At 33.7% G+C, this 18,052-nt stretch overlaps 1 protein-coding gene across 1 annotated transcript in view; it reads right to left on the bottom strand.

Moving 5' to 3' along the window:
* Positions 1 to 1,837: 1,837 nt before the first annotated feature.
* Positions 1,838 to 18,052, bottom strand: part of LOC134240685 (uncharacterized) — a 39,312-nt gene continuing 23,097 nt past the window's right edge. Inside the window, exons 7-8 of the mRNA XM_062722753.1 lie at positions 5,598 to 6,776; positions 1,838 to 5,191 (exon numbers count right to left, since the gene is read on the bottom strand). Coding sequence (XP_062578737.1) covers positions 4,871 to 5,191; positions 5,598 to 6,776 — 1,500 coding nt within the window. The 3' untranslated portion in view covers positions 1,838 to 4,870. The remainder of the gene's footprint in view (positions 5,192 to 5,597; positions 6,777 to 18,052) is intronic.

An 18,052-nucleotide genomic window follows, 5' to 3' on the forward strand; every position in this document is an offset into this window, starting at 1 on the left:
CTACGCATTAAAAATCACCATATATTATGTTAAAGTTCAGTTTTCTTTGAACATGACTGCCCTAACGTGACACATAAAGCTCGTTTAAGTGGTATTTCTTACCTTATTACGTATACCCGACAGTCCAAAAGGCACATTTGCATTGTGAATAGGTAAATCATGAATTTTAAATCCGATTTGAAGTTCTTCATCAAAAAGAAAGCCTTGAAATAACGGTTTGAAGTGAACACATGCCAAACGTTTTGGTGATCGGCAACGACTCTATATACGATCGTACTACAAAGAAAATATGATAAACATGCGATCGTGCAACTTGAAATTTATAAAATACTTTTAATGAAATTTTAATGAAATGAAATAAAGTAATAGATAACCATGTGGTATGGGTGAAAGTCTGTCGAAATAGAACGAAATACCGAGAGAGAGAGAGAGAGAGAGAGAGAGAGAGAGAGAGAGAGAGAGAGAGAGAGAGAGAGAGAGAGAGAGAGAGAGAGAAAGAGCGAATTAAACTGACTTGTATATTAGTTGAATAATGTCCGTATTCTAAGAGAACAAAATTTAAAACTCCATGGAACCCTAAAACTTGATATTATTTGATTATTATTTAAAACAGATACCTATAGAGTATAGAGTGTTTTAGCAATATAGAAAAAAAAGGTTTTATTGTCTGATATGGCAGTTCAATTACATTTGGCATACATATCAAAAACTGTTCTTTTTTTGCAGAAAATAAAAAAGATATGTATTAATACTATGAAAATAACGATCAAAGGAATTTGCATACTTACATGTAGCAACTTTACCGAATATTTTCAGTAAATGTTTTCAGTAAAAATGTGTTGTACACGCACGTAATAAAATAACAGGTTTGTGTATAACATGATATATTTTAATTTACTGAAAACTGTTACCGGTATTATTACATGTATTAGTATTATTTTTCTAATTAATTGCCAATTTTAATATCATGCACGTACATGTACATTGTAGAATCGGGGATGGGGTGGGGTGAAAACTTTACTTTCATAGGCGTCGGAAGCAAATAAAAGGGGGGCTACTTTGAAATATTGGGAGGGGCTAAACCAATAGACTGGTTGTCCCCCTTTTGCAGTATATAGTCAAATTCGGGTAAGGCAGATGGTATTTTTTGGATAAAGTTTGGTTGTTCAAGAACTTGAATCATAACACCCCCTCCCTCGATCCCACACAACACATTTCCGAAACTGAATTTGGAGTTTAGAAAATGCTCCTCTACTTACACTTTGCATGATAAACCATCTAAGATATTTAGGGGGTTTTTTTTGGGGGGGGGGGGGTGACACCGTTATGAAAATTGAGGTAAAATTTTACTTTACATTTTTGTTAGCCATCAAACTCTTTTTCAATTGTATCTATTTAATCTACGTATAGTTAATTTCAATTTTCTATATTAATGTAGGACAATTTTAAAAGTTAAAAAGGTATATAACAATGACTGATTGCCTAATTTAAATGTAAATTATCTATTGTATATCAAAAGAAACTTTTTGACAACAACATTCTCTGATTTGTGCTATTCTTATTTCGTGTGTTGTACGATCGCTATTTCTATGGTGTACGATCACTTCATAAAAAAATAATGTCGTTGACGATCGCCTCGCGGTTGTCAAATTTTCCAGTTAAAATTTGTTTTAAGATAATGTATGTAGTTTTAATTTTAATATCATTTAGTTCATACTTCCAAGAACCATTACATAACAAAAGCAGCAAAAGTTTTTAGGTATTAACAACAATAAACTATTTTAAAGCATGAAAATTTGATATTTTGAACAATGTCAATTTGATCGGTAGCATTTGCACAGAAACTTTGAAGCAAATTTACTCTCGGTAAACCCTAAACTGTAGATAATTATCTAAACTAAATGATTCTAATTTTATTTTCAGCTGGTTACTCCAGCACATACAAAACTATTTAAATTTACCCCCTACAATACTTTCTTCTTCAATGTTTTGATCTGCGTTGCCGATCGCATCCGCGTTGACAGGGTTGGTTTCAGAAGTAATAAAAGTCAAACACAACTTATGTATTACTATACATACAAACACTCATTTAGTCTAGGGGGTTTACAATTATTAATTTACTATGAAAACAAAATATCACTGACAACAATAAAACATATGGTTAGAAGTTTTGTTTGATAATTTAGCGATAAAAATTTAAAAAATACCATACCTTTATGTCAAAAACAGCCTAAACACATTTACAACTGTATTTGTTTACGTTTTGCATCAAACCGAAAACAGATTACATAACTCTAAAACATTATTTTAATCCGTGCAACTCAACTTTTTCCGGAAACAAATGAATTTGTATGCATTCTTTAGAAATTCAAATCTAGATGCTTATCAAACTTTCCGTGATGATAAAGATAACAGCTGTGTACATAAAGCCTGTTCACTATTGGTAAAACTCAAAATAAAGACTTAACATTGAACTCTAACCACGTGAATAGACCATTCTGCATAAAATATTTTAACAAATACATGAAAATTCACCTGATTACAATTCTTTGACTGCTATGTGCCTAGAAGTAAATAAGATAATTTGAAAAGATTGCATCAATTTTAGCTTTTTTTGTCCTACCCCTCAGGCTCCATGGTAGGGGGGGGGGGCATGAAAACCACAAATTTATCCAAATTTTCAATATCCTAAAATTGATTGAAATTGATGGAGTGGTTTAAGTAAAAGAGCTAAAAATGTTTAAATGTTAATGCACAACGCACGATGCAAAACTGATTCATTTTTTTCGCCATTGAATAAACTTTGTACTCTAGAACAAGCAAGTATTTTTGGAAGGTTTGTACCAAAACGCAGGCCTCAGAAATAGGAGCTGGTACCACGAAATTTGTTTGTAAAATTTTTGCTCAACTTTTAATATCTATTATTAATTTGACTGAATCTTGTGAATCAGAACTCAGAACTACATATACAATGAAATGTATATATGAATATGAATACAAAAATAGTCTTTACACATCTATAAAAAAAATTACTTTAAATCAATTACACCAATTTCTACAATAAAATGATGATTAGTTTATGTACAAATAAATAAAAATAGAAAAAAAATCACATACATGAAAGACATTATTTTTTACATATCTAAATCTTTTACATAAAAGCAAAATTGTCCATTTCTATATTAATGTACAAATCTTTAGTAAGGGAAAACAATAAACAAAATGTCACAAATCTTAAGCATACCTTTTATCATCTCATCAAGCTTCTCCTGAAATATTTTGCCTAAATCTTTTTAGTGATCCAAGACTTAATTTTTTGCCTTTTTTAAATAAAGAGTTCTATCTTCACAATATTGGGATTTCAATCATGTGCACAATTAGAAGTAGATCATTCATATAGAAGTAGAAAATTTAATGTACATGTAAGTTTCTGGAAACCACATATACATGTAAATTGCTAAAATGAAGAGGTTTCATTGAAAATCGTTCTCTTTTTTTATTTGTATTTTTTTAAATATAGAAAATGATTAATTAAACCAAGAATAAAGATAAATGTTAACAATTAAGAAATGTGCATTTTTTGTAATCATTTCCTCCTTTTATGAATCTTATTCCATATTATCTTTAATTGTAATAAAAATCAACGAAAAACTTTGCATAAATAAATAATTTGTTAAAGAACTTTTTTGTATCCTTTTTAAATTTAAAACAAATGTATCATTCACAAAAACTCCATTATGGAAGAAAATAAATTGAAGGTATGTTTCTTTTAGAAATGAAGACATTTTTTTCTCTCTAAAAACTCTTTAAATTTGATACAAACATATCAACTTGTAAGAAAAATACCTAATATTCGAAAAAAAATGATAACATTTCTTATGATATCCTCTATTAGTTACGAATGCCTGTAATTTTATAACCAGAGGTAAAAATGACAACAGGGATCATAAAAAGAACTTAAGATATGTAGCAGAGGACAAAAGAAGCAGCTAATGATAAAAATATTTACAGGAGATAATTTTTCACTGCATCCACTTAAGTCAAGGTTAAAAGACTACCTTCATAGGACTTGATATATACACTCAATATTATTTGTTGTCCATATTCTAGCCAAAAAGCATCACTCAATTATCCATTAACTTAAAAGCAGTCCCACACAGAGGAAGAGAAAGATGACTGTAGAATACTATTCCAATAGCTTTTTAAAATAACTCGGTAGAACAGTGTATGGTTTGGCTATAATAAAACGATCCTCAATCTAAATAATTTTCGAAATGATATGCTTTTAATATTATTAACTTCAGCTACACCCTTCTTCATTTAAACATTCAAATCACACGTTCTTGCTTTTAGTCCCCATTTCTGCTGTTTTTATTTCTTGCACCCCAGACAGTTTTGTTTTTATCATTTTATGCCGACTTCCCATTTTTATCCTTTGAGTTTCTATTATAGTATCCTAAGGCAATTTTTTAAATATCATCAAGGTTAATCAAGTACGTCGTCTACAATGTGATATTTATAATAGTTCACCCTACATGCAAGAACCTTTCTAATTTGATTCCATCTAACTTTTAATTTTCAATGTTCTTTTAATTTTTTGTACATCTGAAACGAGAGAACGCAATATCTCCATATAAATAGTATCTTCTTCTTTCAATGTCAAATTATGAATTTTTTTAAGGCTGTCCAAGTACTTCTTTCCCGTGAAGGTTTCCAGTCTTTGGCAGATATCTGACATCATTGACCAGGTATCATCGAATTCTTTCTCAAGGGTGGAGGCTGAGCTAACATGAGCAGTCAAACCGTTTCGGATTGACCTAATTCTCTCGACATCATCACCCACGGTCACTTCTCCTGCTGCAGGCTCGTCTCACCATTTTCCTTTGGTTGGTAAAGGAATCTTTTTACAAATGTTTCTGATTAATGTGTATGTTAATGAGATATCAAAATTTTTATATCCCGAATGTTTAGCATCTTGCAAAATGAGCTCTTGCTCTGTGCGCAATCTTTTGTAAACAGGTGATGTTTTAACTTTTTTCTCAATGTCGGAAGGTGGCACCTCCATTTCCAGTATATCTCTGTATGCCTGATTTAACACATCATTTGTTGCCATTCCTAGTTTTGCAAATCTGGATCGATCCCCAAGGTCTTGCCCAGAGGCTATTGGAATTTTGGGAGCACTTGCCTTCATCTGAAACATGTTTCTTTTCATTTAATTTGAACTTGTTAGCCAGATGACAAAATTATAAAAACTGTAGAAAGTACTTATAAGAAATTTATTATTGTACAAAGAGTTTTTACCAAAAAGGTTTTAATCAGAGTGGTTTTATTTAAAGTATCTTAAAATACATGTGATATATTTAGGTATTTAATTTATTTCCTACATCATATTGAATAATTTGTGGCAATAATAACAGTTAATACTCATTACTTCGTGAGCTCTAAGATTTGTGCGTTTTGAATGACTGAAATCCTAAATACTTCGAAACCACTATGGTGTTGATCTCCTCTTACAATTATATCCATTTTATAAAAACCTTTGGTATTTTAAAAGAAACACATGACTTTTATAAAAGACAATAAACAATAATATAAACCTGTTTCCAGTATTTGATGATTTCTGTCGTGTCAATAATGTGCTTCCTCTCCACCGGACAGAAAGGGCACAAAAGAGTCGGTTCCGTTAGCCCTGACTCCTTAATCACATGACTTTTTTCATTGTCACAAAAACCGAATGGTTTGCATTTAAAGCCAATTTGGAATTTCAAATTTCTTTGAAATGTACTAGACAGAGTGTGCAATTCATCTTCAATCTTCTTCCTTATATTCAAACAAGTAGGTATATCAACTTCTCCCTCAATAACGTACACCTGCAACTGAATGTCTGATTGGGTCATTCCAAGCAGAGCGCATTGTTTCTCGAATAGAAACACGGCCGCTGTCTGGTAAATGCATGGTTGTTCTTTTCCGATTTTATTTTCTTTGACAATATGCCATGGAAAGCGCATGCAACTTGCTACAAGACGCTGAAAAATACCAGCAGGAAGAACATCAAACGTGTAGCAGAGGATGGAGGAGGCAGGGAATGATGAGAAGCTTTCTGAAGGGAATGGTCTCTTGTTCATACAGGGAACATACCATTTGTTGTCATTCGTTTTAACCAGGAGTCCTAGCTTCTCCATGTAGCGCATAATATCTTCTTTGTGTTCCAGATATCCACAGTTATTCATTTTCCAAATTGCAGAAAGCAGTGTGTCACTTAGGTCTCCCGTTTCATTAAATTTGTTCCATTCTGATGCAAGCTTAAATAAATCCTCTGCTGCGTGGTTTTTATCTGTGATCACATTTTTAAACGCATCTGCAAACCATTGAACATCAAGAATTATAATTCCTCTGAGAGATTCTTGGTCAAAGTATAAAATTTCTCTGATGTCATGGAAAAACTGCAGCATGGTGTTAATGTCTTCAACTGTTTTCAACTTCAATTCCTGTGGTAATGCTTTATTGAAAGCCAAAAGTGTCTCTTTGCTGATGATTTTAAGATTTAATTTCTTTTCTTTGAAGTAGTTTTCAAACATAGCCCAGGAGTGCGGAAGTTTTTCACCCCAGTGATCAAGTTGTTGGACTACATCAACAACTGACATCTTGATTTTTTCTATGCATTCATTCTCATGGAATCCAACAGCAAACATCCTTTTCCTGTCGATATGCTTTTGCAGAGACTCATCCGTTGTTTCCAAAGTAGTCCATATCTCACGGAAGAACTTTTCTTTTTCCTGATAAAAAGGAGAGAAAGTATAAATTATTTGATATTAATTATTTATTGTGACAGACGCTATCAAAGATATCAATGCTATGTACAATTTTAATAAATATGAAGTTTAAAAACACAATTGCCAGAACAGAACAAAGCATAATTCAATATTGAAGTATGTTGTAAAAACAATATTAGCGTTTGTAAACAATCAATTGAACAATGATGATTCAATATCAAAATGATATCATGAATTGCTACAGCAAGGAATAATTCGTTTAAAAAGTATTCTAATATTCGAACAAGTATAAAGGAATATTGAAGCAAATAATTATATTGCGCGCCAAACATTAAAAAAAATCCGAATATATGTACAGTAAAACTTGTTTACAACTATGGATATTGCGATTTATGAATGAAGCGAATTTAACTTGGATCCCCAACAATACAACTTTCACGAATTCCAAATATGGATATAACGACTTACGGATATAGAGAAGTAGTTTCATAGGTCCAAGTGACAACACTAGAACCGAGTTTTAGTGTACAATAACATGAAAGAAATGAAGAAAACACTATTTGATAAGGGTTGATAACTTCGTCTTTTATGAATGAAATAACAAAAGATTTAAGATTGTAAAGGTAAGGTTTAAAGTTTGACTTTCAATGTTACAAGCCTTCTTTAAAAAGTACTGTGGAATATGATAACTATCGAGACAGTTTTTTTTAGTATAGAAAGCTTTACAAATTGTACATAGAAAGCATAAAACCAATTATTAACAAATCTATACAAACAGGACCGTTTCTTATATTATTTATTATTCAAAAAAAATGTCTGTTTTACAATTTTAAAATTCCAAAAGGGTTTCATCCATATTTATTCAGTACTAGTCGGTAATGGAAAGAAAAGGAGATTCTTTAAAAATCACCGAAACACCTGCTGTCTGACATGTACAAAAATGTACACTACCTGGCCTGTTAGGTGATGAGAATCGCTAACATGAATTCATATATAAATTTTTTTTTCAGTTGTTCAGTTCAGTTTTGGAAAGTTGTAATATGAAAATGGGCTCCTGGAAAGGGAAGGGATGTATTTAACCCACTAAAATCTACACTTCCTAAGAATGCTTTTGAATATGATCCTTGATGGTTTTGTTATTAATTCTTTATGATTTTTTAAAATTAATAGTCTTTCTATCCCTTTGTTATGATCTAATTAATAATACTCAATACACCTGATTGGTCATAATTTGAACAAATATTCATGTCCTGACAAAAAACTATAGCTAACTATAGTCACTATGGTTAATTATTGTAAACCAAAGTGTCCAAGTTTTCGCAAAAGTTTTACAAAGTGTCCAAGTTATCTCCAAAGTTTTTCAATGTGTCAAAATTTTCGAAAATGTTTTTCAAAGTGTCAAAGTTTTTCAAAGTGTTAAAGTTTTAAATAAAGTTTTCGCCAAAATTGTTCAAAGATTCAAAGTGTAAACATTTTCAATAAACTTATTCAAAGTGACAATTTTTCGATAAAGTTTATCAAAGTTTCAATGATTTTGATGAAAGTTTTTCAAAGTGTCGAAGTTTTTGATAAACTTTTTTAAAGTGTCAAAGTTTTCTCTAAAGTTTTTCAAGGTGTCAAAGTGATCATTATAGTTAACTAAAGAAAACTATAGATACCTATACATGTTATTTTAGTTATGGTGGCTCTGTTGTTCTTGTGAGAATTTTAACGATTTCTTACGTAAAAACTTGTTCACCCATTTTGGCCAACTCTACCCCGGAACTCATGATTTGAACAGAGTTGAATCCACACTAGCTTTTTTATGCTTCCATATAACTATGACTAATCATGGCTCTGATTATAGCTCTGCTATTCTTGAGAGAATTTTTGAAGATTTTTCAAACGTATTCCTATGTATTCCTTTGTTATACTTTGACCCCCCATGTTACATTGTAACCCAGCCTACATTTGGGGGACATGATTTGAACAGATTTGAATCGACACTACAAGAGAATACTTTTACATGAGTTGAAAAGAAGGTTTTTAAAACATTTCCATATGTATTCCTTATTGTTAAACTTTCATTCCCATTGACAGCCCCAGCTTATCCCCCGGATCATAATTTTAACAAACTTAAATCTACACTACAAAACAAAGCTTCAATATAAGTATGACTAATCTTGACTTTGTTATTCTTGAGAAGCTTTCCCTTACAAAAGTAAAATTATTGCAGCAATATTGCTGCTATATTGCAGCAACATTGCGGCAACACATTTTTGTCACCAGAAGCAAGCTTTTTGGGTTAGTGAAATATCACTGCTAGCAGCAACAACTTCTGGTGACATTCTGGCAATGCTGCCAGAAAAAATGAAATATCACCACTAGCTGCAACAACTTCCGGTGACATTTTGGCAATACTGGCAGAAAAAAACTTTCTGGCAACATCTTAATAGGATTACCCATGACCCATTTGTTGAGCATGCTCAGTCATTTACTTCCTCTTTTTAAATAAAGTGGAGGGAATTCAAAGGCAAGCATGTTTTGCTTCATTAGTGACTTGTATCAAGTTGATTAGAGTTGTTAATTGTGTACAGTGGGATTAGTCAAGATGAGTAGTAAGACTGCATAGTGTGGAATGACTAGAAAAAAGAATTTAATAAAAGAATTTAAGCAGAATTACAGGAATGTGTACTCTGTTTCCATATCATCAGACTTGGTGAGTCAAAACCAATATTCTTTTTGAGATGAATGATTCAATGGAGATAAAATTGGAAAAATTAGATGTGTTTCAATTTAAGTGCTTGTGATGCATGCATACTAGACTTGTATGTCTATATATCCTAGAGTAGCAGGATAAACTTTAACCTTCACCATTACTTTTGAACCAACGAGAGATAAAGATTTCATATTTGGTATGTCTACTCCACTAATTAAGTTCTTTCAAATGACATCAAGGTCAATGACCTTGTGACCTTGACTGTGACCTATATGCTAAAAATAGCTTTTTCGAATATTCACCATAACTCAAAATCAATGAAAGATAAAGACTTTATATTTAGTATGCATAATTCACTAATCAAGCTTTTTCAAAAGACACCTGAAGGTCAATGACGTTGAGACCTTGGCTGTGACCCATATCCTTAAAATATATTTTTTGAATCTTGGACATAAATCTTGAGCCATAAAAGATAGAAAACTTGTATAACGTATGCACCCTTCATAAATTAAGCTCTTTCAAATAACACCAAGGTCAATGACCTTTGGACATTGACTGTGACCATATACTTTAAATAGATTATTTGAAATTTATATAACTTTTGAGTCATAAAAGATGGAGAATTCATATTTGGTATGCACCCTTCACTAATTAAACTCTTTCAAGTAACACCAAGGTCAATTACAATTTGACCTTTACTGTGACTCATATGCTAAAAATAGCCATTTTGATCCTCTGCCATAAATTTTGAACTATAAGAGATAGAGACTTCATATTTAGTATGTATAATCCACTAATTAAGTTCTTTCAAATGAAATCAAGCTCAATGACCTTGTGACCTTGACTGTGACCCATATGCTATAAATAGCCTTTTCAAACTTTATTGCCACCAGGCGCACAGTGTTTCACAAACATATCTTGATTTTCATTATGATGATCAACATAATTTTCTATCTGTTCATAGAATAGCAGAAGTAGCTATTTCTTATTGACCCTGGGGCTTGCTATTGTTTGTTATATTCCTAAGCACAGTTTGTTAATTGTTAGATTGATAGATCATTATTTCTATTAAATACCAATTTATATCTAACTTACATACGAAAAACAATATTGCCGCAATCTTGCGGCAATAATGCCGGCAGATGTTGCCAGAAGATCAATATTTTGGTCATGATTTGCAGCAATATTGCCGCAACCCCTTTCTGGCAATATTGCCGCAAAAACTAATTAACATACGAAAAACGATATAGCCGCAATATTGCGGCAATAATGCCGGAAGATGTTGCCAGAAGATCAATATTTTGGTCATGATTTGCAGCAATATTGCGGCAACCCCTTTCTGGCAATATTGCCGCAAAACTAATTTACATACGAAAAACGATATAGTCACAATATTAGGCAATGTATTGCCAGAATGTTGCTGCAATATTGCGGCAATAAAGCCAGAAGATGTTGCCAGAAGGTCAATATTTTGGTAAGGGTTTAAAAGATTTTTTATGTATTCATAGGAAGGTTGTCCCGTAAAATCATGGACAAGTTTTCTACTTTGAAAAATAATCAACATTGCTTTCATAAGTTTTCACTACTCTTCAGTACATAAATTATGAATATACAGAGCAAATTTCAAATAGATATATGCATAAATAAACAGATTATTAGATTTCATGTTATGTATTTAATCGACCTGTCGCGCACAGACGATAAGCGTCACGTTTCATCTGTGCTAAATATAAAGTTCGATAAGTCCCACTTACATATTGAAAATCACATTGATTCACAAATGTGCGTGTCTTTAACCAGTTAAGGTACCAATCTGGTACATATATGTGATCTTCTAAAGATTTATTATGAAGTTACGGACAGTATTTTCAACTAACAGACAATCTCATATTAGAGAAACACCGACATCTTACGAACGAACGTAACCAAAAACGGGGATCATTCATTGTAGTCTATTATAATCACGGTTGGATTACTGAATTCTTCAATTTTATTGGGATTTCGATAGAAAAAATCCCCTCAAGATACCTCAAATCCACGTATTGTTTTAGTCGCTACCGTGCGACTACAATACATATCAATGGACATTCAAACGAGCAAAAGGGTACGAGAAGGGAAATGAAAGGAAATTAAAAAAAAATGTCATTCTGTGGCATGAAATAAAAAATAATAGTATGTTCGGATCTAGTAGGGGTCAAAGGAGGTGGGGGTATTTTACATAGGGCGGTCGAGACAATAAGGAGTTATGGTCTAAAATTGAATTGCAAAAACCCAAACACTTTAAAGAAATTCTTGTTCGAAATACTATACGCTGCGAAAAAAATATTAATATGGCTTTAATACCAGGGACGCAGCAACAGGGGGGGAGGGGGGCTCCCCCAATTTTTTTCCCAACATTACCATTACTATTGAAAATGTCTATTGAAAGGCAGGTTGCCCCCCCCCCCCCCACACTTCCCACCATAGTATAATAATATGAGGGATATATTGTTTGGAAAGAAATGTAAGTGAAAGGAAGTTGGCCTTGAAAAAAAGGTAGCCACTCCAACCCCAACCCCACCACCACTACCACCACCACGAAATAGGATTTTCGAGTCTGGGCTATTTCCTCTTCTTTTTTTTTGCTCGTCTACGAAAGCCTATTAGGATCAATATAGAGAGAAAAAAAAAATTAAAAAGCGTTATAACGACTTTTGAAAAGGTGTAATAACGCGAAAAAAGGCGTTATAAATCTTTTTGAAAAGGCGTTATTACGCCATTCCATTCCAAAAGGCGTGATTACGCCTTTCTAAAAGGCGTTATAACGCTTTCTAAAAGGCGTTATTACGCCTTTACATTCTGAAAGGCGTGATTACGCCTTCCAAAAGGCGTTTTTACGCCTTCCTAAAAGGCGTTTTTACGCCTTTCTAAAAGGCGTTATTACGCCTTTTGAAAAGGCGTTACTACGCGTTTCTAAAAGTCGTTATTACGCCTTTCCAAAAGGCGTTATTACGCCTTAATTTTGAATACATGACTAAACATATTTAGCTCAACCGAGGAATGGGGTGGGGGGGGGATCTAACCTTTGGGACAAGAATTTCACAATTTGATATAGGACTAATTTCTCAAAAAATAATTCAAACAGATAACAATTAGATTTCCAGGAAAAAAGATTTTTAAATGTGTTATATATTTTCAATGTTGAACTAACTATGTCCTTCTTAAATACTAGACACACCTCTACCAAAGATAATTGAAAAGTTTGCCTGCTTTTTTTCAAAGAAGAGAGAAAAATGTCTTCAAATGACCTGAATTTTATTACATGGCAAGCAAAGCTCCAAGATACATCTGCCTATATCGTATCTTCACAAGTAGAGTGTTGCCTTCTCTTAAAGGCCGGATCTGACCTAGATAAATATCCACACGGACAGCAATTAAGCATATTAGGGAGCTGGTCACACCTCCCATCTGATAAGACTGCAGAGTTATGCTATTAATAGATAGCAGCTTGCCACTTACACGTGCTTAAAATAAGACAACAAAGATTGTGCAAATACATAGATATTTTAATTATTTCTACGTTTAGAAAAGACATGTTTTATGTAACGCCACCAAATGTTTTTCCTGAACTGAAATTTTTGTTTTTTATAGCTCTTTTTCCCAAGTTGCTTACGTGGGGTTTTAGGATTACGTGTGTAAGTGATAGAAGTAATGTCTCTACCCACATTTTCATTCCAGTGACACGTACCAAGGAATGCTCGCACTTTATACTGTTCACTTCCAAAAGCAATCCTTTTATCCTCATATATATTTAAAGTGTTATTAAAACTCTCAACGAAATAAGTATCACGTCCTAATCGAAAATCATCCGGATTTTTATAGATCACTGAATTGATTATAACACCTTTTAATAGTTTTTCTGCAACAGGGTTTTGAATCACCACTCGGGAAGATTCGTAGTTTGGATCCACTTTACATCTTGAGGAAGAATGACATCTTTCATGGTTGTTTTTATAGTGATCTATGATATTGTCTAACATCTCTCTGAGCGTACCCGAGTCTCCACCACAGTGTTTGATGGCCCAGTAGAAATGTGTAGAAACGGCATCCGGTTTGTCGTAAAGCTCCTCGGACCACGTTTTACCTTCTCTGTACCGTGGTCCACTTGAAATGGTGGGCATGGCCTTCTTAATATTTTTTATGCCATGCCAAATGTCGTTTTGGTTGCAGGTAAATCCATTTTCACGTTCCCTGACTAGTTTGTTAATTGACATATTTCTGTCATGCGTGTGGACGTTGACAGAAACTTGTTTGCTGTCAAGATCCTCGTAAATTTTTTCAGTTCCAATTTTTTCATGTCTCTGGGTAACTGGATCATCAGTGGTCGCAACATGCACACAGTTGAGAACTTTATGCGTTTTTTCTCCTATTGCCACCACACTGGTGTCCTGGGCATTTTTCCGCCACCCATGCCGTGCGTCAGTTATGATGTCAATTCCGTCTAAATTGTCATATAGTCCCACTTCCTCTAGTAAAGCGGTGTGAATAGAGTCTTCGTACTCTTGCTGGACAAATGTCTTGTACATTTTAAAAAACGAATTCCGTTTTTCTACAGAAAGAACACCGATTCCTGCTTCTCTGCAAAATCTAGAATAACAGGATGGCAGCATACCACTACACAAGAAAGCATGATTAATTCTTTCATTGATAAGATACTTTCCGTTCGGAAGGTATGGTGAAGATGCCCAAATATACCTGTGTTTAGGACGATCGGTTCTCGAACAACACAGTTTCAAAGAAGTGACATGTCCCCGTTTTGTTGCCTTTTTTACCTCCAATTTTCCTCCACAATGTTTCCCATGTACAGCAGCTACATCCATGAGTTTTTTCACAGAAGGCAGCGATGTCACAAAGAAGTCCTGGTTCACCTGACTCTTCTTAACATTAATATAAGTTCCAGGTGTTTTGGGATGATCGTGGTTGGCTACTGACTTCTTCCAGGTAGACAGCAAATTTTCAATGATGTCGGCATTGTTGACAGGTCTACCCAGTTGTTTGACTAACATTTCCCTGACTTCCTGAAGACTTTGCATAATATTAATTTTCTTGTCTTCATTAGCTGGTATTTCTAACTTAAAAGTTGGAGGACGCTTTCGTTTGTTTTCAGCCATGATATAGTTTCCCAGTAATAATAAAGCTTAGTTAATGACGATTATTCTTTGAATTACTCCTGCTTGTATCTTATATAATATAATATATACATTATCTATACTAAAGGGGGTCATATTTCAGTGGACTGTACCATTTTTTAACAAGTTGTTATCTAATAAAGAAAACATTGACAATTTTGTGAATAATAATTAACGCTTTTAAAATTTATTAGCACTTTACTAATTAAAAAAAAGATTTTATAAATTTTGTGGGAATAGTTTTATTTACATTAATGACAGAATAATAACAACGTGGTTGCCCCCACTACCCCTGTTTAGGTTTCAGATGGAATTGACCAACTTCCACAGACACATGGAGGGACCTCCCGCCAAATGTAAATAAATCAGCATAGCTGTGATACAGAGTAGGATAAGAAGGCTCAGTGGGGAACATCCATAAAACATGTGCATGAGAGAAATACAAGCAGTATCCCAAATATATACATATGTATAATTTATTGAATTCGTCATATCTACTTTTATAATTTCCAGTTTTATCAATAAATAAGGAATTATAGTTAATTATAGTAAATTAAATGAAATCCTGAGTCCCCTAATAGACCTCTCCCCTGCAAAACTTCCCTCCAAAACAAAACGCGGTCTCAATTTAGCAAAATGGAGGAACAAGAAGAGAAAAGTGGTATTTCATTGAGAGTAAATTCAGAACAAAGGGAAGCCATTATACAATTCTTTAATTTTAATAACTGGGATTTAGATGAGATGAATGGAGAAACTGATAACAATGAGGAGGAGGGCGTGAACTTTGAAAGGACATACAACATCCCGCAAAATGAAGACTGTGAAGAATGTCAAAATTGTTTATGTAAACCATGCATAACTGATGAACGAAATATACAAATGTGGTGGGCATCGGAACCTTTGCCACCAAACATACGGAACAGTTCCCTTAGAAAAGAAAGGTACAAATTCTTTTGGACTATGCTTTTCCATAGAGGTGTGTTTTTGGATGAAAGATATATAGCTAGGAAAAGAACTGCTTTACTCAACGATCCAAGATTACGAAACACTGTGTGCCATCGTCGAGATATTTTACCAGAATGTGTATTAGAACTTGTAAGGTATTGGTTTCCTAATCCAAAAAATAAGCCATACATGGGGCATCGTTGGAACTAAAAGAAAAAAATGTCCAAGATTTCTTTTTTAATAGTGTGACTTAATAATTGTGATATTTTCTTTTATTTTGTTTTCCATTTTTTATTTGATTGTTTACTGGGTCTAACCTTCTGGCAGCCACAGACACGTGTTCACGCTGATAATCCTTGTTATCTCGCCGATGTGATGCTTCACTAAGTGACTGAAACAGCATGACTGACCCAAAGTGATAATTGTTTACACTCTCTATGATCTAATCACGGGCTTTGATTCTTATTTATTACTCGAGGAAAGGATAATAAAAAGGAGTGAGGATTATTTTCGGAGTATCTTTGTCTTTCTTTTGAGGTAAGAATATGGCGGCCATTTTAGCATGCGTCAATAGCGACGAGCATTTCCGGTGTAAATGTAAACATTCAGCAGCTGTCCATCAAACTCCAAAGAAATTTGAAATTTCGATCGCCTCAGAATTTTAAATGAATATTATAGACTGTATTAATTTTTTTTACACTGTATTTTAATCACCCAAACACATCTGATAACTTAGTTAGATGACTCAACAACTTTCGGAAGGTGTATATTGACGGTATAGATATAATTTCAAAAAAATCTCCTGCGAAGTGAAGAGTGGCAAGAAAGTTGAAATTTCCTCCATTTTTCTCATTGGCTGCTATTTATACCCCAGACCCGCACTTTAATACGAATGCAAACAGTTGTCAGAAAGATGTGCAGGAATATAGAGAATTGAATAAATAAAGATATTTTTAATTAAATTTTTCATATAATATTTATTAACATAAAATAACGCCTTTCTATTTTCCTTTTAAAGTAAGCCAGTAGTACGAGTGCGAATGGGGTAACCCCCCCCCCCCTCTTCACATACACACTTTTTGGGAAAAGTCCTCAGTGCTATAGTTTAGATATCATAATTAACTATTGGGTGCTTGGTTCCGGAAAATTTTGTTGTAGTGTGTAAAACTGTGGCAAATTATTGCATTTAAACAAAGTTTTACCGATAAGTCCCAAGTTTGGCCAGTAGAGTGAGGGTGGTGGTGGTGTTGGGGGGGGGGGGGGGATTAAAAGCACATGCCTGTTAAATGCAAAATAATGGTTATTGAAAAAGAGTTTTTTTGGAAAGGCGTAATAATGCCTTTTTAAAAGGCGAAATAACGTCTTTTAGAAAGGCGTAATAACTCCCTTTAGAAAGGCGAAATAACGCCTTTAGGAAAGGCGTAATAACGCCTTTTAGAAAGGCGTTATAACGCCTTTTGGAATGGAAAGGCGTAATAACGCCTTTTAAAAGGCGTTATAACGCCTTTTTAAATTTTTTTCTCTTTCTAGATTGATCCTAATTGGCTTTCGTACTCGTCAACTTTTTCAGGTTAGTTAAAAAAAATTTTCTCTGGTTACCCCCCCCCCCCCCACACTTTCAAAAGCGATGCTACGTGCCTGAATACATAGGTATTATAGCCAAATTATAAATCCAACTGGATGCCCATTCGTAATTTTTCGGTTGATAAAGCTTCTTTTTACAAACATGTATCTTAAAAATCTTCATATAATTCTCACGGGTGCTAGTGGACTGGACACCCCCCCCACCCCTCTTAACATCTCAAACCCAAAGCTTCCCGAGATATTGCTCGAAACAAAAGTGTAACAAACGGACAGAATTATAAGACGGACGGGCAGACCGAAATTAATACCCCCAACTTTCAGGAAGGGGGGGGGGCAAAAATGGAAGTTTAGCGAATTGTGTTTTTGACATAATTTAAGATATCTGAGAGCGAGTTCCATATTAGCATGCCATCATAGGACCTATCCCCCCTCCCCAAACCCCTGGAATATATATAAATCCGGGTCCAAAGATTTTGTTTGGCTTTCTTTCATTTATAACATTTACGTACAATTTACAACACACAAGATTGATATCTGCTGATAAAAAGGCATGATTTTTTAAAAAATAAAAAGTGAATTCTTTATACTTTTTTGGATTTTTCATAAATACATTGTAAATATGTACAAGACGGTTTTATGAAAGAAGACAAATATGTATATCTTGGGACCCGGTATGTATATTGGGGGTGGGGGTGGGGAAGTTGTTTGGTCTACAAGCACTTGTGATAAGCATATGTGTGGACATACTTTTGCAGGGTGCCATGACAACTAAGTGACAACTTCGTTTTCATATTATTCACACTTTGAAAAGTCTATACGGGTGTATATTATTGTCGGTATTCTGGAATCTATCTTTTTTTTATTTTATAACAGGATGGTGAATG

This window comes from Saccostrea cucullata, unplaced genomic scaffold, assembly GCF_032062105.1.
Source record: "Saccostrea cucullata isolate Sc308-1 unplaced genomic scaffold, CSIRO_AGI_Scuc_v1 ctg7298, whole genome shotgun sequence".
NCBI lineage: Eukaryota > Metazoa > Mollusca > Bivalvia > Ostreida > Ostreidae > Saccostrea > Saccostrea cuccullata.